Source organism: Elgaria multicarinata, chromosome 1 (genome assembly GCF_023053635.1).
Source record: "Elgaria multicarinata webbii isolate HBS135686 ecotype San Diego chromosome 1, rElgMul1.1.pri, whole genome shotgun sequence".
Taxonomy (NCBI): domain Eukaryota; kingdom Metazoa; phylum Chordata; class Lepidosauria; order Squamata; family Anguidae; genus Elgaria; species Elgaria multicarinata.
The window spans coordinates 2,918,518-2,945,807 of NC_086171.1; the positions used below are offsets into that span (position 1 = coordinate 2,918,518).

Below are 27,290 nucleotides of genomic sequence, written 5' to 3' on the forward strand. Positions count from 1 at the left end.
TATATACATGGAGTTTCACCCTGTTGCCTTAGCACAGCCTTCCTCAACCTGGGGCGCTCCAGATGTGTTGGACTGCATCTCCCAGAATGCCCCAGCCAGCAGAGCTGGCTGGGGCATTCTGGGAGTTGTAGTCCAACACATCTGGAGCGCCCCAGGTTGAGGAAGGCAACTAGCAAGACTAATCACACCCACAGCGTACCTACCCTGCGTAGGCCGGAGTCACAAGAACATGCTCACAAAAATGTATGCCTGCTATATCCATTGCATTTGGGTGGGCCGTATACCCTTACAAACACTCACGCACACACCGCCCCGGTCCAGGGATGTTCTGAAAATTCTTTGAAAAATAAAATTGAGCCAGGACACCAAGACTCGCGCTTTGGACGTGCGTCTGATTGGGCCCCAGAGTCACGGTGAACGCCTCGGGCTGCATTCACAAAAAAGACTGTTTTAGGCGTTGAAGACTCCATAATCGTTGCTCACCTCTAAACGTGGAGGCTGTCACTTCTTGGATTCTGCAGCGAAAAATGCCAGAGGGGCAGCCAGGTTGGACTCTCGGGTGCCACCAAACTGTTTCTTGGATTTCGCAGGAGGCCAACCGGGCTGAATTTGCATAAAGCTGCACTACGTTTTAATTGCTTTTATTGCTTTTAAGTTTTCTACTGGTGTTAGCTTGTTAATGGTTTAATATGTTTTTAGCTGTGTACGTTCTTTATGGTTTTATACTGCTTGAATTGATTTTATCTGTACGCTGTCCTGAGATCCCAATGATATAGGGTGGGATACAAGTGTTTAAATAAATAAATAAATAAATAAGGTGGGAGATCATGTACCCTACAAATGCATTTAAATAATTACCCCCCTGCTCTCAGGGCAATCGTTAAGAATCGTTCTTATGAAGGTGGGCAAACTTGTGGACCTCCAGATGTTTTGGCCTACAACTCCCATCACCCAACATGTGTTGAACGGGCAGTCTGGAGCCACGCACAGGTGTGCGTGCATACAGAAACACACACACACACACACACAAATGTACACAAGCAGACTTGCGCACAGAGATTCATACACACTCCCCATCCACCAACCCCCACCCCATCCTGAACACTGGGTTGGGGAGGAGGTTTTAGCCTCCCCCCCCATCCCAATCACGTGGAGCAGGGTCACCAGGATCTCTCCTCCATCCCAGTTTCCCTGTTAACCTTGTCCTCCAATGACCCTGCCAGGCAAGAAGGCACGTTGAAGAGCAGTGGTTCCCAAAGTGGGCAGTACCGCCCCTTGGGATTACATGGGGGGGGCGTTAAGAGCCAAGGGGGCAGCAGGGGAGCACTTGAGGTGGTCTTTTCCGAGAAGCGCCTCTCCAGAAGGTCTTAAAACCCAGGGACATATTTATGGGAGAAGGTAGTTTGGTCCCAAGCCATATAGGGGAAGAATCCACACATGTATTAATACCGTTTAAGAAAAGTCCTTTTAACAGTGAATTGAAATGGTTCAAAAGCACCAAAACGCTAATGAAGAGACATACCTTCCTTGGTGTGCCCTGCCATGCTGGCTGCAAAACAGAGGCGTTCACTCTCTTTTCCCTCCCTCCCTCCCTCAGCAAGCCTGCGGTGGGTGCTTTGGATTTTGAATAAATATTCAATTAATTGTTACTGTTTTGAATTTTATTGTTATTATCTTCCTTAGTGGGTCGTTGAAAACCGCTATTCTGAATAATAATTTTTATAGTGTAGGGTAGGGGGGCGCTGGGCATGAGTTTGTGGAACCAAGGGGGCGGTGACCTGAACAAGTTTGGGAACCACTGTTGGAGATGGATGCCTTCTTCCTCAGCACCCTCGGTTGTGCTGGGAAACAGGATGCACGAGGAGAGGTCTCCTCCACACACCTTTCCCAGCTGAGCTGCTGGGGCTGTTTTGCAGGAGTCCAATTTTGCTGGGATGCAGGGCGCGGGCGCACACCCAGCCATGAGTGCGATGGCAGGAGGGCGTGCGGGAGAACTGGGTGACGGGCTGCTCACCCGACCTAGATTCTAGCGCTGCTACAAGCCTCTCCGACATCTCTTTTCGGCCCCAACTTTCAATTATTGCATTATTCTTTCATTTATTACATTTCCTCACCGCTCTGCCTGACCCTGGATTCCGACACCACAGCAAAGCAGCTGCTGGCTTGATCATGACCTGCTTTTATTGAGTCGCCCAGACTCCCACAGAGTCCATTTCAGTCTCTTCTCCTTTATCCGGATGGTCCACAGAGCAGCTCAGACCACGTCACACTTGCATAGGATTCGATACCGGAGGAGGAACAGGTGCCGGAACAAACCCCACAGCAGCGGCGGCTGAACCGTTCCTGCAAAAGCCACTTTCCTCTAAGGCGCTCCTTCTCTCCATTTCTGGATCCCGCAAACATTTCCGAAGGACGGCCGCTGCTTCCCCGTTTCCCCCGCCTCCCAGATGTCACAACACAGCTGCTGACATCCCTCGGGCAAAAAACGTGACGTTCTTGTCCTGGATCTTGTACTGGAAAACACGGAGGAGGTCTCTCTTGGCTTTGGTTTCCCACGAGCTACGCTGGACAATTGTTAACTGCAACAAAGAAAGGAGGGGGGGGGGCTACTTTCAGCTTACATCTGCTTTAGCTCCTTTCTTAAAAGGAAGGAGAACCAAGAGCCATCCATGCAGCCAGGAGCACCCTATCCGAAGGTTCGAGGTGGGCCTCGCCATGCATATACACGTATAAAAAACAGAGCCAAATATTCAGCCATAGGATGGCAATATTGAAACAGCCCTTCCCTGAGGTTTGTTTCAAGAATGAACAAGATAAAGTTGTATGAATTCATCTCTTCTGACTAGTTTATCAGGGCTGTGCAAGCCTGAAACCTCGGATTTGGAAATACGAGGCATGGAGGCCATTTAATGGTGGATCCGCCATTTTATGACAGATCCGCCATTTTCTCGCATGGTCCTAGGCCCCTGTACAGCCTACAACTCCCAGCATGCAGTGCCTGGGAGGGCTGAACTTACCAAGGCCCAGGAACAGAGGGCATACATGTCCTCAGTGCCGCCATTGCCCGCTCCTTGTTGCAATTGCTACCATCTTCCCGGTGCCCGGCACAATCATGTCCTTCCAAACACGATCACTGGCTTCAATGGTGCATCCATTATAAAATGGCGGATCCACCATAAAATGGCTTCCGTGCCTTGGATTTCCGAATTTGAGTTTCAACGCTTGTATAGCCATATAGTTTACCAAATGGAAGATTGGTAATGCATTGCATATGACAGGGGCGGGCAACTGGTGGCTGATGGGAGTTGTAGGACAAAACATCTGGAGGTCCACCAGTTGACCACCCCTGATCTATCAAATAAGGTCCCTCATAAGGAAATAGAAATAGAAACCAAATGCACAGGAATCAAATGCACATAAGGAAATAGAAACCAAATGCACAGTTACAAGATGGGGGATACTTGGTGTAAAGCAGTAGAGAAATGAGTACACGCCACCCGGTGGGGGGGAGCAGGGAAAACATGCCCTAACATGAAGGAGCTGATTTGCATATAGTGTTGTGCATGCAACAGTCTCTTGCTGCAGAAGGAGGAGCTGAACTTTGACATGGTTAGTGTTGGAAGTGGTTCCTGGCTTGGGCCTGCTGAATCCGCTGTCTTTGCAGCGCACCCCAGGGAAGTGGAGGAAAGACTTATTTTTTTTGTTTTAAGTGTGGAAATGATGGCCATATAGCTATCAGGTGTCGAAATGAGGAAAACTCTACTCTGGTTCTGCAGTGACCCCGTGGTACCTGGGGAAACCAGGGAAACGAGAACTAGGCCTGGAGATGGGGTCACTAAGAGAAGTTATGGCTCCACACCAAAGGACAAAGAAACCAACTCCCCTATGCTTTACTCTGGCCTTCCAGTTGGGTTGGTGGGACCACGTTCAGAAGTCCAGATGAAGATTGAAAATGCAGCCTGTCGAGCTGTGCTTGACAGTGGGTCTCAAGTCACTACCCTTTTCCAGTCTACTTATGAGAAGGTAACACCCCACTTGCAGATACAACCCCTAACGGGACTCGACTTATGGGGTCTCAGTGAGTCAAACTACCCCTATCTGGGCTACATCATCATTCAGCTTGAGTTTCCTGAGGAAGTTGTGGGGGTCAGAGAGGTGTTACACACCATGGCCTTAGTTTGCCCAGATCCAAAAGGGTTTGCCACCCCACCTGTGATTATTGGAACTAACTCCCATCTGTTTAAAGTTCTGGCTCACTATTGCCAAAAGAAAGCTGGGGATAAATTCTTGGACACGCTGAAAATGCATTCACTGCAGCTTACCGACACATCACTCAGAGTGGTGTGGAACACGAGCAGCCCTTGGGGACTCTGCAGTATGAGGGGAAACACCCTGTCACCATCCCAGCAGGAACTGAAAAGCAGTTTTGGGTGCGTGCATCCATCCCACCTGCTGCAAGAAGACCCATCCTGCTAGAGCAACCACAGGATCCGAGCCTGCCAGATGGGTTGATGGTGTTGGCCGGGCTCATTGAGGTGTCCAAGGGTGATTCTCCTAGAGTTGCCATGAGAATTGCAAATGTGACAACCCATGACATTTCAGTGAGACCAAACCAGAAGATGGCTGATCTTTTTGAATCAACAGTGGTAAAAACTAGCAGATCCCCACAACCGGGATCTGTGGTGGACCGAGAACAAATTGACTTTGGTGACTCACCCATCCCTGAAGAATGGAAGAGTCGGCTGAGGAAAAAACTCTGCCAGAGGCCTAATGTGTTTTCACTGCATTTATGGGATCTTGGACATGCCAAAGGGGTAGAGCATTGTATTCCCTTAACAGATCCCTCCCCATTCCGGGAACGATCTCGGAAGATTGCACTGTCAGAGATAGAAGATGTGAGGCAACACCTTCAAGAATTGTTGGGCAATGGGGTCATCTCTGAGTCACGTAGCCCATATACCTCACCAATCGTGGTTGTTAGGAAAAAGAATGGGAAGATCAGGATGTGCATAGACTACCGGACATTAAACAAACGCACCAGGCCAGACCAGTACACTATGCCTCGGGTGCAGGATGCCCTGGATAGCCTGGTAGGAAGTCAGTGGTTTTCAGTACTTGACCTCCGAAGTGGATACTACCAGATCCCTCTTGCACAAGAAGATAAAGAGAAGACAGCATTCATATGCCCTTTAGGGTTCTACCAGTTTGAGAGGATGCCTCAAGGCATCTCCGGAGCACCAGCTACATTCCAGCGACTGATGGAGAAAGCTGTAGGAGACATGAACCTTTTGCAAGTATTGGTCTATCTAGATGACATCACTGTATTTGGGAAGACATTAGAAGAACATGAAGAGCAGTTATTAAAGGTGCTAGACCGGCTAGAAGCGTATGGACTTAAGCTGTCATTAGAGAAATGCCAATTTTGTAGGTTATCTGTCAAGTACGTAGGGCATATAGTGTCTCAACAAGGAGTTAGTACTGATCCAGACAAGATCAGTGCTCTCATCAACTGGCCACGACCCCGTCATTACAGGAACCTGAAGACCTTCCTAGGATTTACTGGATATTATAGGCAATTTGTCCGTGGGTATTCCACTATTGTGAAACCGCTGAATGATCTAACCAGAGGGTACCAGTCCAGCAAAATGACACCTAGAAAGAAGAAGGGAAAGAGGGCATCAAAAGCCACAGTGCATGCCCTCTATCATGACCCACTGGAACCCTTTGGGGAACAATGGGACAAAGATTGTGAGGGGGCATTCCATGAGATCATCCAGTGTCTAACAGGAGCTCCTGTCTTAGCCTATGCTGACCCAAGTAAAGCCTTTGTTCTGCACACAGATGCCAGTACCAGTGGGTTAGGTGCAGTATTGTACCAAGAGATGGATGGGAAAAAGAGGCCAGTTGCATTTGCAAGCAGAGGGCTTACACCTAGTGAGACCAGATATCACATCCATAAATTAGAGTTTCTAGCACTGAAATGGGCAGTCACTGAAAAATTCCGGGACTATTTATATGGTGCTAAATTCCAGGTTTGGACAGATAACAACCCACTTACGTATATCCTTACAACAGCTAAGCTCGATGCTACTGGCCACAGATGGGTGGCTGCTCTGGCTAACTATGATTTCAGTATTCATTACCAGACGGGAAAGACTAACACCGATGCGGATGCGTTGTCCCGCCAGCAGCTGAACAAAGAGTCTATCATTCCTGTGGAAGGAGTGAAGATACTATGTGAAAAAGATGGAGTGAAAGCTGAGCCTTCCATGGGATGTGCTGCTGAGGCTCTAGGGTTGCCCCCTGAAACTATACCTTGTGTAGCAGTGAACTATATCGCCCTGGATCAATCACCGCTGCCGCAACTGAATTCCCACGACTGGAAAAGTGCCCAACAGCATGATCCAGATATCAAAGATGTCTTCTGGCTTGTTGAAAGAAATGAAAAGAAGCCTCCAAAAACAACACTGCTCTCAGCAACAGCAGCATCGTTACTGAAGGAATGGAACAAACTGAAGATTATTGATGGAGTGTTATACCGTGTCACATCAGAGCTTCTAAGAGGGCCCCGGAGACAATTGGTTTTGCCCAGACAGCACCGAGCAATGGCCATGAGAGCCTTACATGATGACTTAGGACATCTAGGAGTTGAGAGGACACTGGAGCTCCTTCGAGACCGGTTCTATTGGCCTAGGATGGCAAACGATGTCGCCAAGAAATGTGAGAGCTGTGCCCGCTGTGTCCAACGGAAAACTCTTCCCACTCGGGCTGCATTCCTAGAGAGCATCAGCACCCAGGGACCCATGGAGCTGGTATGCAGGGTTACATTTGTGGGGGCTCATCCAGGATCGATTCTATTGGCCTAGGATGGCAAACGATGTCGCCAAGAAATGTGAGAGCTGTGCCCGCTGTGTCCAAAAGAAAACTCTTCCCACTCGGGCTGCATTCCTAGAGAGCATCAGCACCCAGGGACCCATGGAGCTGGTATGCATTGACTTCTTGTCTTTAGAATCTGACAAACGAAACTATGGGAGTATCCTAGTAGTGACAGACCACTTCACTCGTTATGCCCAGGCATACCCCACTAGAGATCAGAAGGCAAACACAGTTGCCAGAGTACTCTGGGAAAAATTCTTCTCTGTGTATGGGCTGCCAACCAGGATCCATTCCGATCAAGGGCCCAAATTTGCGAGTCGGTTGCTTAAAGAAGTACTGAGTCTAGCAGGAGTCAAGAAGTCAAGGACTACTCCATACCACCCCCAGGGGGACCCCCAACCTGAAAGATTCAACCGCACCTTGCTGAACATGCTGGGCACCCTATGCCCAGAACAAAAATCACAATGGAGCCAACACACTGCATTCTTAGTACATGCCTACAATGCTACACGGAATGACTCTACAGGTTTCACTCCATACTTCCTGATGTTTGGGAGAGAGCCCAGACTGCCCATAGATTTGTGTTTCAGGGTCTCTGGAGACAATGAAGATCTGAGAACCCATCTCCAATATCTACATAGAAGATGAAACAACAACTCCAACAAGCCTATCGGCTGGCCACCGCTGCCGCCCGAAGAAATACAGATTGGAACAAGCACCGTTACGATGCAAGAGTGCGGGCACAGCAACTGCTACCTGGAGACCGAGTACTGCTTCGGAATCTGGGAGTCCCTAGGAAACATAAATTGGCTGACTGGTGGAAAGCGCAGCCCTATATAGTAGAAGAAAAATTGGGAACTCTTCCTGTGTATTGGGTAAAACCAGAGAACAGCATTGGACCCCTAAAAACCCTCCACAGAAACCACCTACTCCCCATTGGACAGTTAGTAGGCATTCCTGACACCGCATCAGTTGGACCTGGGGAACAAGGGAGGAGAGTTGCACCTCCACCACAGTCAAAGGTGCAGAGACCTGAGCCATCAAGCATTCCACAGCATGCAGAAGAAGAAAGTGACTCAGAGATGGAGGAGAGAGAGCTAGGGTTATCAACCCAGAGTCCAGAAGCATCCAGTGCCTTAAATGCTGAAGCTGAGCCCTTCATACCCTTACTACCACCTCTAGATTCCCTAGGAACTTCAGGCATAGCTAGGGTCACAGAAGACCCTCTAACTCCCGTGAGCCAAGAGGATAGGATAGCCACTGCACCACAGATAGCCCCAGGTTCTCCAACTGCTCTGATAGAAGAAGCTGATGTCGAGACTCCAGCAGCAGACCATGAAATGTCCCTAGAAAGCCAGTCCCCTGAACTGACTCAAGCTTTTGCTAGCGAGGGAAGTACAGCTGCTTATCATAGCAGAAGGTCTGGTAGAGAAATAAGACCTGTGAAAAAATTGACATATGATGAATTTGGTATAACAAGTTATAAATCTATATATCCCCCACAAAGTTTTGTTATAGATCTGTGGGAATTTGGATGCCCATTCTAAAAGAGTTTGTATATCATTTGCCGAGACGTCAAATATTTGGCTGGGGGAGAATGTAAAGCAATAGAGAAATGAGTACATGCCACCCGGTGGGGGGGGGGAGCAGGGAAAACATGCCCTAACATGAAGGAGCTGAATTGCATATAGTGTTGTGCATGCAACAGTCTCTTGCTGCAGAAGGAGGAGCTGAACTTTGACATGGTTAGTGTTGGAAGTGGTTCCTGGCTTGGGCCTGCTGAATCCGCTCTCTTTGCAACGCACCCCAGTTCCTGTTGCTGCTGAATCCGCTCTCTTTGCAGCGCACCCCAGTTCCAGTTTGCTGCCACCTACCATCCACCTTATTGCATGCCTGGAGGATCCCTATTCATTCTCTGTCTCCTGGGGTTGTGAATAAGGCTAAAGGACACAGGCTTCCATCGGCCTACCTAGACCTTCGGAGGGAGATGTGTTGATCAAAAGGTTGTATTCTTTGTTCCATTTGTATTGCTTGTTGTCAAACTGAATAAATACCAGTACTTATACCTCAGGTGTGTGGGTGAGGTTGCTACTCAGACATCTCTAAATTGGTGTCCCAGGTTTCCTGGGTGGGGGCTTGAGCCTGAGCTAACCTTAAGGGAAAAACAAACAACCCCTAGACATAGAACCCGGCCCTGGGTACCGACCCAAGGGTTACATTGGCTCAGCAATACTAAAAACGAGAAGGATCTTGGAATTGTTGTAGATTGCAAGCTGAATATGAGCCAACAATGCAATGTGGCTGCAAGAAAGGCCAATGCTATTTTGGGCTGCATTCATAGAAGTATAGCTTCCAAATCACGTGAGGTACTGGTTCCTCTCTATTCGGCCCTGGTTAGGCCTCATCTAGAGTATTGTGTCCAGTTCTGGGCTCCACAATTCAAGAAGGATGCAGACAAGCTGGAGCGTCTTCAGAAGAGGGCAACCAGGATGATCAGGGGTCTAGAAACAAAGCCCTATGAAGAGAGACTGAAAGAACTGGGCATGTTTAGCCTGGAGAAGAGAAGATTGAGGGGAGACATGAGAGCACTCCTCAAATACTTCAAAGGTTGTCACACAGAGGAGGGCCAGGATCTCTTCTCGATCCTCCCAGAGTGCAGGACATGGAATAACGGGCTCAAGTTAAAGGAAGCCAGATTCCGGCTGGACATCAGGAAAAACGTCCTGACTGTTAGAGCAGTACGACAATGGAACCAGTGACCTAGGGAGGTTGTGGGCTCTCTCACACTCGAGGCCTTCAAGAGGCAGCTGGACAAGCATCTGTCAGGGATGCTTTAGGGTGGATTCCTGCATTGAGCAGGGGGTTGGACTCGATGGCCTTGTAGGCCCCTTCCAACTCTGCTATTCTATGAATTCTATGAATATTACTGAACAAGGGGACAAATTCCTTTAAATTTGCTGACTCACTGTATTAGCTAAAATGGAGAAATGGTATTTCTTGTGCTCTGTTATTTGTATTCTGTGTTTTAACTTGACCATAATAAAGAGATGTTGATGATAATGAAGAATGAGATGAATACTGTAAAGGCACAATCCAATGCATGTTTAGACAGGAAAAAAGTCCTACAACTCCCAGCCAGCTTTTCGCGCTCTAAATGGCACATGCAGCCAACCACAACAGAAAAGCTACATCAATTTTAAGCTGGGGAAGGTTAAGCTGAAGTCCAGCACGCCTGGAGGATGACAGGAAATCCAGGCCTCCAGCTATACGGAGGTGCATTTGCCTTCCTTCCCGGGGGTTACACAGGCAAGTGCGATTTTTCAGATGGGGGTTGACCGGACCTCCCAACTCACCCTGCCTGGCGCCTCTTGAAAACTTTTTTTGAAACAAAAGAAACCGGGGGGGGGGGAATGGGTCTGTTCCTCCCAGGGGGGAAGGAATGGGGCCATCCCCCCACCTTTATTTTTTTTAATTTAAAGATCTCAATCTGCAGAGCTCTGCATATTCAGATGGGGGTTGACCGGACCTCCCATTTGTTTTTGCAGAGCTCTGCAGATTCAGATGATCAAAATTGAAAAAGGGGGAGGACGAACACCACTGCTCTTCTACTCTCCCCCCAACCCCATTTTTATTTTTGTGAACCGCCCAGAGAGCTCCGGCTATTGGGCGGTATAGAAATGTAATAAATAAATAAATAAATAAATATTTTTATTTTAAACTTTTTTTAGTTTTTAAGAGCCTTGGAGCCGCCTCCACTGCCAAAATAGTTGGGGTAAATGCCCTACTTTTTTAGAGCGGATTCTCCAGGGTTTGCCTCTGGATGGCTTCGCGTTTGCGGCTGCGTCATCTGTCCGAAAATGGAAAGGTGCGCATTTACGGCTGTGTAAACAGCCGTATGGACAAGCCCCAGAACTCCAAACTCTGGAAAAGTCGGCTGCCCAGGCCCTGCTTGGAGACCTCAAATTTATTTATTTATTTGTTACATTTATATACCAGCCCATAGCTGAAGCTCTCTGGGCGGTTTACAAAAGTTAAAAACAGTAAATATTAAAAGTATACAAAATTTTAAAACATAAAAACAACAGTATCCGTTTAAAAACAACAGTTCTGGGGGTCCGCTAAAAAACAAACTTAGCGTTGTTCAATGGTGTTAAATGCCTGGGAGAAGAGAAAAGTCCTGACCTGGCGCATGAAAGATAACAGTGTTGGTGCCAGGCGAGCCTCATTGGGGGGGCCATGTAGAGCTTTAAAGGTACGGGAGAAGAGCAAAGGAGGCCGGACGACTCACCTGCCCGTGGACGTCCTTACAGAAGCCGGTCGCCAGCCCTTCTGCCTTCAGCACCCAGCTGCTCTGGTGATGGAGGGACTTCACCAGCAGCTCATTCTCCTGGTCCTCGGAGGTGTCGCTCTGCTGCACCGCGACCACCAGGCTCCCCTGTGCCAGAGAACAAACCAGGGGGTGAGCAGCTGACCCTCCAGCCCAGAGTTTAGGACAGATCCGGAGACCCCAGCAAGACACTCAGTTCCTAAACGGCATTGCATCTGCACCTGCCTGGGTTTGAAACTTTTGAAAGTAATAAGCCATCGGGCCCGGGTGTTTCATTTTCTTCACTAACATAGCTGGTATATTTCTTCTTGCCTCCTTCCAGTTGGTGGTATAAGACTCTGTTTTCTGCAGGGGGGTGGGCTGTGTGCCTAGCTGGGGAACACAGAACCCTATCAAGCTTATGGCCAATTTCAAACCACCCCTCTTAGCTTAGCCTCTTGGTTCTCTTCACACAAAGCCCTACTCTGAATTGATTAACATCCAAAATCGGAATGGACAGCGCTAGGGTCGGGGCCTTCTCTGACGTGGCCCCTGTCCTGTGGAACTCATCAAAATACTAGAAACCAGTGGGGTCATCCACGAAGCTGATTGGTGGGAGATCCAGGACAAATAAAAGGAAGGACTTCTTCACACAGCGCAGAGTTAAATTATGGAACCCACTACCACAGGATGCAGTGACGGCCACCAATTTGGATGGCTTTAAAAGGGGGTCGGATAAATTCCTGGATGAGAAGGCTATCCATGGCTACTAGCCCTGATGGTTGTGTGCTATCTCCAGTATCCGAGGCAGTAGGCCTGTGTGCACCTGTTGCTGGGGAACATGGGTGGGAGGGTGCTGTTGCACCATGTCCTGCTTGTTCATCCCTGGCCGACGGCTGCCTGGCCCCTGTGTGAACAGAGTGCTGGACTAGGTGGACCCTGGGTCTGATCCAGCATCAGGGCACTTCTTTTGTTCGTATCACCCCTTAGGAACCTCGCCACTGGTCCTCTCACTCTACCATTACCCAAGCTGGAGCTGGTACAGCACCAGACCTGTGATGCTGCAACAGCACCAGAAACCGACTCCAAGGGCAATGAATGCTGACGCTTTGAGAAGAAAAAGCGATCCAGGCAAAACAATGGGTGTTGCGAGAAAAGGAACAGCACCATCATCCCTTTGCTCCGTTGCAGCCACATTGATTTCTGGAGCTGTTACGCCGGAGATTAAAGCCTTATTAAAGGATAGTGGCTAAATTTTCCCTGCACAGCTGGAAAGGCAAGTGAAGCTGGAAAAGCTGGCTCAGAGCATCAGGTGGGGACCCTCACAGAGGCCGAGACCATAGCGAGGAGGGGAGAAAAAAGGCTGAGGCGGGAGCCAACCAGGGCTGAGCGAAGGGTTTTCCATACTGGAAAGAGGAGATAGGGAAGGCGGGGGGGGGGGGATTGAAAACGCGTCCATGTATCTGTGTGCCTGGATTGAATCATAGAATCATAGAATAGCAGAGTTGGAAGGGGCCTAACAAGGCCATCGAGTCCAACCCCCTGCTCAATGCAGAAATCCACCCTAAAGTATCCCTGACAGATGGTGGTCCAGCTGCCTCATGATCATAGAATCATAGAATAGCAGAGTTGGAAGGGGCCTACAAGGCCATCGAGTCCAACCCCCTGCTCAATGCAGGAATCCACCCTAAAGCATCCCTGACAGGTGGGGGGCAAAGGGTCTGCGTACACCTTGATGATTTGCAATGGGTGACGTGGTTTAAAAGGTTTCAGAAACCAAAAGACCTGGTGCAAGTTTCCCTATGCAGATTAGTCTAAATGTGCATAGGGAATACAAATTAATCTGAATTTGCATTGGATTCTTTTCTGGAAAATAATAATAATAATAATAATAACAACAACAACAACAACAACAATTTATTTCTTACCCGCCTCTCCACTTGGATCGAGGCTGGGAACAACAGTGAATATAAAACACATTAAAAACTGATTAAAAACATAGCATACATGATTAAAACGTCCTCAAAACATCCACATCACTAATACTCAAAAATCCACATCACTAATATTCAAGAGAGGAATTTCTAGATGAAGGAGGTTTTCCTCTTAAGCCACAACTACGGCGGCCTGGCAAAAGCTAGCAGTTAAATACCAGGAGGGCGTGGATAACATTTAAACCACAGTAAAATTATTATTATTATTATTATTATTATTATTATTATTATTATTATTATTATTTCTATCCATCTTTTGCCCAATACTGGGCCTCAAGGCAGCCTTACAAAATTTAAAACATATACATTTTAAAACCTATGAAAAGAAATATACAAAAGTTAAAAAATCTATTAAATATATTACAACATTAAAACATTAAACATTTAAAATGCATGACAATTTCACAAGTCCTTAGCATAGACGGAGGCCCAGATTATTCTCCAAAGGCCTGCTGGAACAAAGAAGTTTTCGCCTGCTTCCGAAAGCCCATCAAGGAGGGAGCCAGTCTAGCTTCCCCGGGAAGAGAGTTCCAGAGCACGGGAGCAGCCACCAAGAAGGCCCTCTTCTCCCATGTTCCCACCAAGTGCGCCTGTGAAGATGGTGGGACTGAGAGAAGGGCCTCTCCAGAAGATCTCAAAGTACGGGCAGGCTCATAAGGGAGAATACAGTCTTTCAGATAACCTGGACCCGAGCCATATAGGGCTTTGTAGGTTATAACCAGCACTCAGAATTGTGCCCGGAAACAGACTGGAAGCCAGTGGAGCTGTTTAAACAGGGGACTTGTAAAATGACATTTAAATCACAGTAACTCTGCCTTGATTTTTTTCTTTAAATACTTTAGGTCAAAAATACTTGTGTTGTGTTGTTGTTTACTAAATACAAGTAAAACAAACATGCTGAATTAGATCCATCTCGAGGGCATCAGAAAATTCTCAAATGAACATTGATTTTGTTCCCTTGGGCAAAAGCAACCAGTTTAATACGAGGAAGAAATGAAAACACGTGTGATACCTTAAGCTGAGCGGTCACTGTGACTCTGCAATAATGGATGAAATCAAGAACGTCCGTTGGCGTCACGCCCAAGCTCAGCAAGACACTGAGGTTGTCCACGACCAGCACAGGGAACTTCCAGACGTCCCCACTAGCGGCTGGGCTGAGGGCTCTCCGAACAAACCCATAGAGCGCTTTCAGGTTGGACCCGTCTCCGCTGCAAAGGAGGGAGGGAGGAGAGCCAAGGTTACCGGTGTAAGCGGGGGCCAACCCTTTCGGAAACAGGAAATGGGCGCCATTTTGCTCCCGGTCCCAGCCATATCACCTGGGCCAGGGAGCTGCTGCCCTACATTTTTCATTCTTGTTTAATTAACTCGGTAGATGGATCCCTTTCATGTCCGATGCCAAGGATTCTGTGAACACGGTGTATTTACTGTGCAATATGTTCGGTACCGTGATAAGCACCTGCAGAAGACCACACCCGTCTAATTCTAGCTCCATCAAAAACGACTCTCTCTTGCCTCCACGCTCACAGTCACCAGCGCAAAAGAGAATGGCTTCTCCGCTAAACGAACGAAAGTACGCACTAAAGAATTTTTAAAAATAATAATTGGGAAATCTACCCTCTTTGTTGTTCTCCAGCAGGGTAGTTAAGGAGCGATCAAGAGAGACTGGAGTAGGCAAACTGGTTCCCACCAGATGTTTTGGATCATAGAATCATAGAATGATAGAATAGCAGAGTTGGAAGGGGCCTACAAGGCCATCGAGTCCAACTCCCTGCTCAATGCAGGAATCCACCCTAAAGCATCCCTGACAGATGGTTGTCCAGCTGCCTCTTGAAGGCCTCCAGTGTGGGAGAGCCCACCACCTCCCTAGGGAACTGGTTCTATTGTCGTACTGCTCTAACAGTCAGGAAGGTTTTTTTGATGTCCAGCTGGAATCTGGCTTCCTTTAACTTGAGCCCGCTATTCCATGTCCTGCACTCTGGGAGGATCAAGAAGAGATCCTGGCCCTCCTCCGTGTGACAACCTTTTAAGTATTGAAGAGTGCTCTCATGTCTCCCCTCCATCTCCTCTTCTCCAGGCTAAACAGGCCCAGTTCTTTCAGTCTCTCTTCATAGGGCTTTGTTTCCAGACCCCTGATCACCCTGGTTGCCCTCCTCTGAACACGCTCCAGCTTGTCTGCATCCTTCTTGAATTGTGGAGCCCAGAACTGGATGCAATACTCTAGATGAGGCCTAACCAGAATCAAAAAACCCATAGTTATTGACCATTGGCCATGCGATATGAGAATGATGGGAGTTGAAGTTTAAAACCTCTGGAGGGCACCAGATCCCCTTCCCGTGGTCTACACCCTGCATCTATGATTGTTGGACCCTCACTCACACTCTCTGGGATGCTCCCCCAGTTCTAGACCACTCCAGATACAATTGCTGGTCAAGAGCCTCCATGCAAGTAGTTCAGCATTTATCACAGGCGCATCATAAGAACACCTGTAGAGCCAGTGTAGCGTTGAGGCTAGAGTGTTAGCCGGGGAGTCGGGAGAGCTGGGTTCTTGCTTGCACAGAACTGTCACGGCCAATCAGGAAGAAGCAAAAGGGGCGATGTGGTGTTACACCCCACAAGTCAGTTCCCTAATGTATGTCTAGGATTTGTAAGTCTATTGTGTTTAGGATGTTGACCTGAGTGGGTGGAGATTGAATATCTTAGGAGGGGGAAGGAGGATATATAAGGGAATGACTGAGGCGATAAGGGCGTGGGTGTGTTTTTGAAGTGCTTTGGTAGGAGGGAGAATTAAGAGGCTCAGGGTAAAGAGGGTTGTCTTTTGAGTGTCGTGTGCAGATAGTCAGTTGGTGTGTATTAAACAATCCTGATAATAAAGAAAGTTCAAGAGTGAAGGTGTGAGAGAAAGGAAAGCGTGTATGAGAAGAGAGAAAGGATAGGATGAGAAGTTTTAACAAGGGTCTGAAAAGTTTTATTATGAAATAAAGTTTGTGAACCGCCCAGAGAGCTCCGTCTATTGGGCGGTATAGAAATGTAATAAGTAAATGAATAAATAAACATTGAAATACATTTTTATGCAGTTTGTTTTACTACCACAAAAACCCCACGTGTCTCCTTGGCATTTATCATCTGCAGTTATATACATGTAACACCCGTTCTGACATTCATTCACCATCAGCACATATAATTCACAGCGCATTCTTTTATTCCTGAAATTGTTCCTGTTTAACCCGTTTTCTCCACATAGAAAGGTGGTATTTGTCCCTCACTTCAGGCTCATAAAGTGGTGGCGCTTAGCTTGAGCAGGGAGTGTCCACGGACAGGCCTGTTGTAAAGAGCCTATGTCATGGAAGGTGACTCCCGAAGTGTCTCCCTAGTGAACCAAACTTGTGTCTTTCAAACATAGTGAGGAGAGCATATTTCCCACCCCATACTGAGGGGGTTGGGCAGGGCATGAATAGAAATCTAAGAGCCAGTGTGGCATAGTGGCTAAAGTGTTGGACTGGGACTTGGGAGACCCGGTTTCTAGTCCCCACTCGGTCATGGAAGCCCACTGGGTGACTTTAGGCCAGTCACAGACTCTCAGCCTAAACTACCTCACAGGGTTGTTGTTATGAGGATAAAATGGAGAGGAGGAGGAGGATTATGTATGCCGCCTTGGGTTCCTTATGGAGGAAAAAAGGGTGGGATATAAATGTAATAAATAAAGACATAGAACCACGCTGGATCAGACCAAGGGTCTATCCAGTCCAGTGTTCTGTGCACACAGTTGCCCACGGGAAACTCACAAGTAGGGTGTGAGTGCAATAAAAGTCCCATACTTATGTTCCCCTTAGAATCATAGAATAGCAGAGTTGGAAGGGGCCTACAAGGATGCTTTTAGGATGTTTTTAGGATGTTTTTTAACAGTGCATACTATGATTTTAATCAGTGTTTTATGTATTTTATGCTTGCTGTTGTTCCCCGCCTCGATCCAATCGGAGAGGCGGGTAAGAAATATTATTTTTTTTATTTATTTATTTAAGGATTTTTATGCCGCCATTCAGCCAAAAAAGGCTCTCACGGCGGCTTACAAAAGTATTTCTTGACAGTCCCTACCCACAGGCTTACAATCTAAAAGACATGACACAAAAGGAAAGGGGATTGGGAGGGAGGAGGAAAATTATTATAATCAATGATTATTATTTGAGAGTTCTTGGGCAAGACACACCCAAAGGGGGCCCCCTCCCTCACTGAATCTACTTTCTTCCCAGCTGCTACGGCTCCTCCTCCACTCCCTCATCTCTGCTTCCACTCGCCTGCTTGACAGATAGGAAGCCAGTGAGCGAGCGCCTGCTGTTCCTGCTCACCCACACCGCTGCTGGGCCAGAACAAGGGGCAGCTGAATAAGCAGGTTGCAAGGGGAAGAGGAGGCCCCTGTCAGCAGGCCCCTGTTGGGGTGTGGGCCCCCAGCAGGTGCCCGGCCATGCTGACCCTTGTCGCCGGCCCTGTATAGGATAGCCCACCCTCTTACACTGTCAGGAGCCAAGACTGATTACCTGACGAACTGGAAAGGGCTGGCTTCCCCCGGCGGCGGCTGGCCAAACAAGAGGTCATTTGAGGATTTCAGCCCCTCTAAGAACACGAGCTGGCCTCGTTCTTTGGCCGCGGTTAGGCTAGTTCCCTGGAAAAAGAGAACGGGTCAGATCCAGACCTCTATGGCACAAGGGACACCGTCTGCAGCTCCTCCCGGAAGTCCTTGGGAGCCGGCCCCTTGCCGCCTTTTGGCTCCCCCCCCTGCCGCTGGCAGGCTCCCGCAGATGGTGAGTGGAGATGCGATAAACCGGTTCTGCTCTCTGCCTCGTAGCCTGTGCAAGAGTTTGACGGCCCCAAAGCATTGCTGTTACAGGTGCGTTTCTATAGGTCTGCAATAGGGTGACCATATGACCAGATTTGCCCGGATTTGCCCAGATTTTTGATGACAAATCCGGGAGGGGGAGGGGAAATCCGGATTTTTCCAAAGAGCAGCTCTAATGGGAATTAACAAAAATGCTTGTAACTCTGTCATTTTTTAAGATAAAGACATGAAACGTGGCACGATGGTAGCTCTTAGGAAGGGCTTTAGTCATACCAAATTTGAAACAGATCCATTCATCCATTGATTTTTTTAGGAATTTTTAAAAAATTGATGTTTTAAAATTATTATTTTTAAAATCGTCATTTTTAAAGATAAAGAGATGAAAGTTGGCACCATGATAGCTTTTAGGTAGAGCTTTAGCCATACCAAATTGAAACAGATCTGTCCATCCATTGAGTTTTAGGATTTTTAAAAAAAGTTTGAGGTTTTAAAATTATTTTTTTTAAATAATTTTAACATGGCGAACAAGTTGTCCTCCTTTTTGGTTTCCAAAATATGGTCACCCTAGTTTGCAATAAGCGGACGTTTCCACTGCAACCTAAAGGTTTAGGAAGGGCACCAGGAAGACATGTCAGATTACAGCTGCATCCGAGGCAAGGCAAGTAAGGTGGCGACGGGTCCATGCCGTTCGAAGCCACGGGAGATTAGTAGGCCAAGGGACACCATTACCCACCGGGCCTCTGTGGTGGACCGACCCCTCCCTCGGGGCCGTAGGGTGGATCACGATGGTGGGGGGGCAGGCAGAATGCGTCCATCGCTTGACATCTGGTCGCTGTGCTCAAAGTCTTCACTGTATCCAACTCAGGGCTATTCCAGCCCGTGCCATCAAGTCCGTTTGCTCACTCATAAATAGAACAGAATGAAATAAAAAATGAAATCCAGGGGGCTTACCAACTTTTGGGCCACCATGTTGTAGTGACTGAAGGACTGCAGAAGGGCCACAAAGCAGACTTTACAGCCAGCTGGAGAAGACGACAAAGACAGGTTTTTCCTTGTTATTAGGCAATACAGAACCAAGAAACACAACATCGCTTCGGAAAGGCTTTCTAAGAAACAGGAGCCCCGGTGCCTTCGTCATTGTCGTCTTCTTCATCATCTACATTTGAGGCTTTCTCACTCTCATGGGGTTGGATCCAGACGGATGCCGGGTCAACTGTGCTGGCAGGAATGGACTTCCCCGCCTTCCCACGGCAACCCCCCCACCCCATCTTCTGAAAATGCTACACAGAGACACAGCTAAATGGGGTGACCTGTGGTGTGGCGGGGAGGGGGAGATTTGCCCCCCCCCCCACAATCGACCTTCCGCAATCGGAGCCTTTGCTCTTGCAGAAGGGTCCCTTCCCCTTCTGGAAGGTAGATCCCGGACCGAACCCATCTGTGAAGACTCAAATCCTGCACTGAACTCCGATGAAGCTGGCTACTTGCTCCTAGTTTCTTATCGGCCTGACTTTTCAAGACAGAGAGTTGTCTAGTGCAGTGGTTCCCAAAGTGGGCGGTACCACCCCCTTGGGGGTGGTGGGATTGCATAGGGGGCGTTAAGAGGCAAGGGGGCAGCAGGGGGGTGCTCGAGGTGGTCTTTTCCGAGAAGCGCCTCTCCAGAAGGTCTTAAAACCTAGGGACATTTTTATGGGAGAAGGTAGTTTGGTCCCAAGTCATATAGGGGAAGAATCCACACATGTATTAATACCGTTTAAGAAGAGTCCTTTTAACAGTGAATTGAAATGTTTCAAAAGCACCAAAACGCTAATGAAGAGACATAGCCTGCTTGGTGTGCCCTGCCACGCTGGCTGCAAAACAGATGACTAAACGTGGTGATTTAAGACTCATGTTAAGTGACTTTAAACCAGACATTGGGAAACTGGTATCACTTCATCAAGCCCATCCACCACATTACGAATTTACAAAATAGTGAGGTACTCTACCACCCAGAGAGCTTCGGCTATGGGGCGGTATATATATGCAATAAATCAAATCAAATCAAATCTACCCTAGTTACTAAATGTGGTATCTAATATACTTGCTAAATAACTATCAGACTTTAAAAAAGATGATATCACTGGATCAAGTTTATCAATTATGTTTAATTGAACTAAAAAATGTAATTGGATTTAGAATAAATATTCAATTGATTGTTACTGTTTTGAATTTTATTGTTATTATCTTCCTTAGTGGGTCGTTGAAAACCACTATTCTGAATAATGATTTTTATAGGGGAGGGGAGGGGGGCGCTGGGCATGAGTTTGTGGAACCAAGGGGGCGGTGACCTGAAAAAGTTTGGGAACTACTGCTCTAGTGTGTACGTTGTCTTTGTGTGTACTGTCTATTTTACGTTTTTATGGTTTAAAATTTTGTGTAGCGGTTTTAATGTTAGCTACAAGGTTACGTTATTGTCCTATTAAGCCCTAAACAACTTGGCACCAGGATACCTAGCAGACCGCCTTCCCTTATATACACCCAGACGACAGCTACGATTCTCAGAGGAGTCCTGCTCATCATTCCAAGACGAACAGAATGTCACCACAAAGAACCTCGATGACAGAGCCTTCTCTGTAGCGGCCCCCACCTTCTGGAAAACCCTTCCTCGTGTGGTTCGGGAGGCAGAAAACGTAAACGTTTTGTGAACCGCCCAGAGAGCTTCAGCTGTGGGGCGGAATATAAATGTAATAAAATAAATAAAATAAAATAAAATAAATAAACATCTTTCAAATGCCTCCTATAAACACATCTTTTCAGACAAGCCTCCCCTGGATTATAACTTTTCCTGGTTTTATGTGACTTTTAAAAAAAGTTTTTAAAGAAGTTTTAAATTCTGACTTTGTATATTGGGAGTTTTAACTGTTTTAATTGTGAACTGCCCAGAGAGCCTTGGCTGTTGGGCAGTATAAATATGTAATAAAAGAATAAATAAAGTTTTAATCTTTCGTAAACTGCCCAGAGAGCTATGGGTCGGTATAGAAATGTAATACATACTACTACTAATAGAAATAATAATCATTAGACTTAAGAAGGAATTAAAGTGTGTATCGCCCTGCACTGGAAAATAAGATTTAGACTACTCTCCATCCTGATCTATCTCCATGCAAGGGGAGGCCTTGCTACATGCAATCTGTACAGCACCATGTACACTGATTGTGCTATATAAATAAATAAATAAATAAATAAATAAATAAATAAGAAGAAGCAGCGGGAGACGGACCCCCCTGTGGTCCTGCCTTTCTGTGTAGTGTGAACAGTCCAGGAGTACATCACAAGAGCCCACGCAGGACCTCCTCCCCACACCCAAATTCAATACAAGAGGCGTTTATTCCTTTTTTAAAGATGTACTTTGCCCAGATTCACATACTCTGTGCCAAACCCTTATTCCAGCCTTCCCCAACCTGGAGCCCTCCAGATGTGTTGGACTGCACGTCCCATGGTGCAGTTCACCACATCTGGAGGGCTCCAGGTTGGGGAACGCTGCCATATTTTGAGAATCTGGACTTGTTTTGTCTTGGCACGGGATGGGTTAATGCAAGGATGCTAGAGCGCCATGGGGAAAGTCCATGCATGACTGCCGCCCGCGGGACGGCCTTCTGAATACACATGCAATGGGTCACGCTATTTGCTCCTGTCATCTCCAGTTAAACATTAATGTGGGAAGGAGTGAGGATGCAGGCCAGGTCCAAACTGCCTCTCCCCGCAGGCCCCGTGCCCAGGCTCAAAGGATCTGAAACTGTAGGGTGGCCCTATGAAAAGGAGGACAGGGCTCCTGTATCTTTTAACAGTTGCATAGAAAAGGGAATTTCAGCAGGTGTCCTTTGTCTGCAGGCAGCACCTGCAGGAGCCCTGCCCTCTTTTGTATCTGGTCACTCTATTATAGCCCCTCTGGCTTTAACTGTTGTGATGAAGAGGGCATTTCACCAGGTGCTGCATGCATACAAAGGACACCTGCTGAAATTCCCTTTACTGAATAACTGTTAAAGAAGCAGGAGCCCTGTCCTCCTTTCCATAGGGTCACCCTGTCTGAAAGAGAACTGCTGGGAGACAAAGGCCTTAGCGAGACCTAAGGATTGTCCCAGGCAAATGGAGGGGTCGTCCCTGCCTGCTCCCGGGACAATCCCAGGATATAGGCCTGGTCTAGCCATGGCCAATTTCTTCCCCAGACAGTTGATTGGTTCCCATTCAAACAGATTTTTGGCTAAGACCAACCATCTGAGCTTTGTTAAGAAGACACCCAGCATTGATGCTTAACTGCAGGTCTCCTAACTCTAGCAAGATGCGGGTTTGGAGGCCAGTGAGGGGCAGAAGAACCTTACACCATGGTGTAAGGCTCTTTTGCATGGGTGAAAAGAAGGGAGAAACAGGTTCTCAGGATACAAAGGATTTATTGTTACAAAGCCCAACGCGTTTCGGCCTGTGTCTTTTCAAAGGCCTTCTTCAGGCGGTTGTCAGAAGAAGTCTGCAGGTTTTCCTCTAACACTGGGGGCTGCGTCATCTGACACTTTCCACCTGACTTGGACGCTTTTCCTCCTTTGGTTTCTGGCCTTTTGCATGGGGCCAAGGCATTTTTTATTTCTGCTGGGCCTGGCAGCCGTGGAATGTGAAGCAGCTAGTTGCATAAGCTTCAGGGGCTCAGCTGAATTTTTATGCGGAGTTCTTGGTGACCTGCTTTGTCTTTATTTTAATGGCAATTTTGTATGGACGGTTTTTATTACTGCATTGTAGTCCACCCAATCATTTTACTGAAGAGCAGGCTGAAACACACACACAAGCCCTAGAAAGAAGTAAATAAATACACGCGCACACTCCAGACTTCTGCCCCCAAATAGGTATTTGGGGGTAGCTTGGGGGTTCTTTTAGACCCATCATTGTCACTGGAGGCTCAGGTGACCTCAGTGGCATGGAGTGCCTTCTACAAACTCCAGTTGGTGGCCCAGCTGTGCCCCTATCTAGACAGGGATAACCTGGCTTCAGTTGTCCATGCTCTGGTAACCTCCAAGTTAGATTACTGCAATGCGCTCTACGTAGGGCTGCCTTTGAAGACGGTTCGGAAGCTGCAGCTCGTGCAAAATGCAGCGGCCAGATTGATTTCGGGAACCAGAAGGTTTGGCCATATAACACCTGCTCTGGTCCGCTTGCACTGGCTGCCTGTATGTTTCCGAGCCCAATTCAAGGTGCTGGTTTTGACCTATAAAGCCTTACACGGCTTGGGACCACAATACCTGACAGAACGCCTCTCCCAACGTGAATATACCCGGTCACTAAGTTCAACATCTAAGGTCCTCCTCCGGAGAGGCTCGGAGTGTGGCAATGAGGGACAGGGCCTTTTCAGTGGTGGCCCCCAGACTGTGGAATGATCTCCCTGACGAGGCTCGCCTGGCGCCAACGCTGCTATCTTTCCGGCGCCAGGTTAAGACTTTCCTCTTTGCCCAGGCATATGGCGGCACATCCTAATTACCCACGTTTAGTTTTTAATCGGTTTTTAATGCTTTATGTGTGTATGTTCTGTGTTTTAGAGTTTTAAATTTTGAATACTTGTTTTTACCTCAATTTTAGAATTTCTGTAAACCGCCCAGAGAGCCCTGGCTATGGGAGCGGTATATAAGTGTAATGTAATAAATAAATAAATAAATCACATACCCAAGTTCACACCCAGCAACCAACCTGCTGCATCAAGAAAGAAAGTTCAAACGCATGCTACTGCTCTTTTTATACTTGCAACCAACCTTCTGCTTGCAACCAACCTACTGGCTGGTTTGCAATAAACCTGCAAACACCCTACTATTTTGCAACCTATTTTGTAACTATTTGCAACCAAGTATTTGCAACTACCTATTTGCAATCAACCTACAGTTCTTTTTATGATATTTGCAACAGACGTGCCCCATCAAGAAAGGAAGTTCCAACTCACACTATTGTGGCGGTGGTTTTTACGCTATTGCATCGAATGTGTCCTAACCTTGGTTTTATAGGTTGAAAAAATAGTTTCCCTGCCTACCTTTCAAATAAAAGGAGAGGAAATGGTGGACCAGGAAGCTGGCGTCTGTCTTGGAAGCACACAGCAAGGTCAGTTTGCCCTGGAAAACATTCAGCAAATAAAGAAGATAGGATATTAAAATCCAAAACGTGAGCAGATGCAGTCCCACAGGCTTGGAATTTATGCCAAAAAATCCCGCACAAGAACACCCTTTCCTTCGCTGGACTTCGCTTTGGTCTCCGCAATTTGACACCAGATTTGACAGTGGACCAATGTTCTGACCCCATAGAAGGCAGTGTGCTACGATCCAGTGGGCAAACAAATGGATTTGGAAGCAGAGGTTCAAGTCTCCGCTCTGCCATAAAGCTCACTAGCCGTCAAAGGCCAGTCCCTCTGAGTTCTTCATCAGTAGCCTTCCTCACAGGGTTGTTGTGAGGCCAGACCCAAAAACTGCAAAGTACTTTGTGAATACAGAGTTTAAGTTATATTAAAAAGCAGCCATGTTGGTTGGGAATGAGGGGGATTGTAGTACAAGCCATGCTGAGGGCACCAGGTGGGGGAAGGGTGCTTTAAACCCACATGCATACACAAAGCCCTATGAGGAGAGACTGAAAGAACGGGGCATGTTTAGCCTGGAGAAGAGAAGGCTGAGGGGAGACATGAGAGCACTCTTCAAATACTTGAAAGGTTGTCACACAGAGGACGGCCAGGATCTCATAGAATCATAGAATAGCAGAGTTGGAAGGGGCCTACAAGGCCATCGAGTCCAACCCCCTGCTCAATGCAGGAATCCACCCTAAAGCATCCCTGACAGAGGGTTGTCCAGCTGCCTCTTGAAGGCCTCTAGTGTGGGAGAGCCCACAACCTCCCTAGGCAACTGGTTCTGTTGTCGTACTGCTCAAACAGTCGGGAAGTTTTTCCTGATGTCCAGCTGGAGTCCGGCTTCTTTTAACTTGAGCCCGTTATTCCGTGTCCTGCACTCTAGGAGGATCGAGAAGAGATCCTGGCCCTCCTATGTGTGACAATCTTTTAAGTATTTGAAGAGTGCTATCATGTCTCCCCTCCATCTTCTCTTCTCCAGGCTAAACATGCCCAGTTCTTTCAGTCTCTCCTCATAGGGCTTTGTTTCCAGACCCCTGATCATCCTGGTTGCCCTCCTCTGAACACGCTCCAGCTTGTCTGCATCCTTCTTGAATTGTGGAGTCCAAAACTGGATGTAATACTCTAGATGAGGCCTAACCAGGGCCAAATAGAGAGGAACCAGGACCTCACGTGATTTGGAAGCTAGACTTCTATTAATGCAGCCCAAAATAGCATTGGCCTTTCTTGCAGCCATATCGCACTGTTGGCTCATATTCAGCTTGTGATCTACAACAACTCTAAGATCCTTCTCGTTCGTAGTATTGCTGAGCCAAGTATCCCCCATCTTGTAATTTTGCCTTTGGTTTCTATTTCCTAAATGTAGAACTTGGCATTTATCCCTATTAAATTTCATTCTGTTGTTTTCAGCCCAGCACTCCAGCCTATCAAGATCACTTTGAAGTTTGTTTCTGTCTTCCAGGGTATTAGCTATCCCATCCAATTTTGTGTCGTCTGCAAATTTGATCAGCGTTCCCTGCACCTCCTTGTCCAAATCATTAATAAAAATGTTGAAGAGCACTGGGCCCAGGACTGAGCCCTACGGTACCCCACTCGTTGCCTCTCCCCAGTTTGAGAAGGTTCCATTGATAAGTACTCTTTGAGTCCGATTCTGTAGCCAACTGTGGATCCACCTAATAGTTGTTCCATCTAGCCCACTTTTAGCTAGTTTGTTAATCAGAATATCATGGGGCACTTTGTCAAAAGCTTTGCTGAAGTTAAGATATATGACATCCACAGCATTCCCACAGTCTGGGAGGTTATCCTATCAAAAAATGAGATCAAATTAGTCTGACAGGATTTGTTTCTGACAAATCCACGTTGGCTTCTACTAATCATTGCATTGATTTCAAGGTGTTTACAGACTGACTTCTTTATAATCTGCTCCAGAATTTTCCCAGGGATGGATGTCAGACTGACTGCTCTGTAGTTCCCAGGTTCCTCGTTTTTGCCCTTTTTGAAGATAGGGACAACGTTAGCCCTCCTCCAGTCGGTCGGCACCTCACCATGATTTTGCAAAGATAATAGACAAAGGTTCTGAGAGTTCTTCCGCTAGCTCCTTCATTACTCTAGGATGCAGTTCATCGGGCCCTGGAGATTTGAACTCATTCAAGGAAATTAGGTGTTCTTTGACCATTTGTTTATCAATCTCAAACTGCAATCCTGCCCCCTCAACTTCTGCTTCACTTTTTCCAGGGGGGTCATAGATCCCCTTTTGGGAGAAGACTGAGGCAAAGTAAGAATTGAGCACTTCTCGATCCTCCCAGAGTGCAGGACACGGAATAACGGGCTTAAGTTAAAGGAAGCCAGATTTCAGCTGGACATCAGCATTGAGCAGGGGGTTAAACTCGATGGCCTTACAGGCCCCTTCCAACTCTACTATTCTATGATTCCAGCTTAGGAGCTGCTAAAAAACAACAGTTTCCATGCTGCAGCTTTATGGCAGGAAAGAGGATCATCCATCCGCCAGACAACCAAGTGCCAGAGGGAGGCTGCACCCAGCTACCTCCCAGGAAGAACATCATGGAAGGGGATGACCAACCTAGCCCTATACATCCAACAGAGGTGTAACAAGGGCAGGCAGCTGGTTTCGCCCTAAGAACGTTAAAGTAAAACGCCTGTCCTTGAGTTTTGCTCCTTTTTTTCCTCCTCCCTCCCAATCCCCTTTCCTTTTGTGCTGTGTCCTTCATAGCCTGAGGACAAAGGCTGTCTTTGTAAGCCGTTCTGGGAGCCTTTTTGGTCTGAAGAGCGGGGTAAGAAATGCTGCAAATTAGTTAATTCATTTATTAAAGGGCATATCCTTTGCCCATCCGCCCTCCGGTGGAAGGACTACAAATCCCGCCATGCCCCGCTCCCTAGGAAAGCGCGCGGTGCCTCTTGGGAGCGAGCTCGACGCCTCGTTCTAAGCGCCCTCTCCTGCGGGAGCACGACGGAAACCGAGCGAGGCCAAGCCAGGCCTTTCAGAACGCGTTCCTCACCTGCTCCGGCTTCTCCACGGAGACCCCCAGCAGCTCGTTCAGCTCCGCGAACATTTTTTTCTCGGAGCTACGGCGTCCGCCGAGGGATGAAAAAGCCCCGGTCTGAAGGTTGCGCGGCCGAGGGCGGACTGGGGCGGCGTGCTAGCGTAAT

General features: G+C 47.5%; 1 protein-coding gene across 1 annotated transcript; it reads right to left on the minus strand.

Moving 5' to 3' along the window:
• Positions 1-1,820: 1,820 nt before the first annotated feature.
• Positions 1,821-27,290, minus strand: ELP6 (elongator acetyltransferase complex subunit 6). The gene is given in 8 exon segments (XM_063138274.1): positions 1,821-2,486; positions 2,489-2,579; positions 11,165-11,311; positions 14,189-14,384; positions 17,709-17,833; positions 18,959-19,029; positions 24,045-24,123; positions 27,140-27,290. Coding segments are annotated over 8 exon segments (1,020 nt in total). The 5' UTR covers positions 27,194-27,290; the 3' UTR covers positions 1,821-2,229.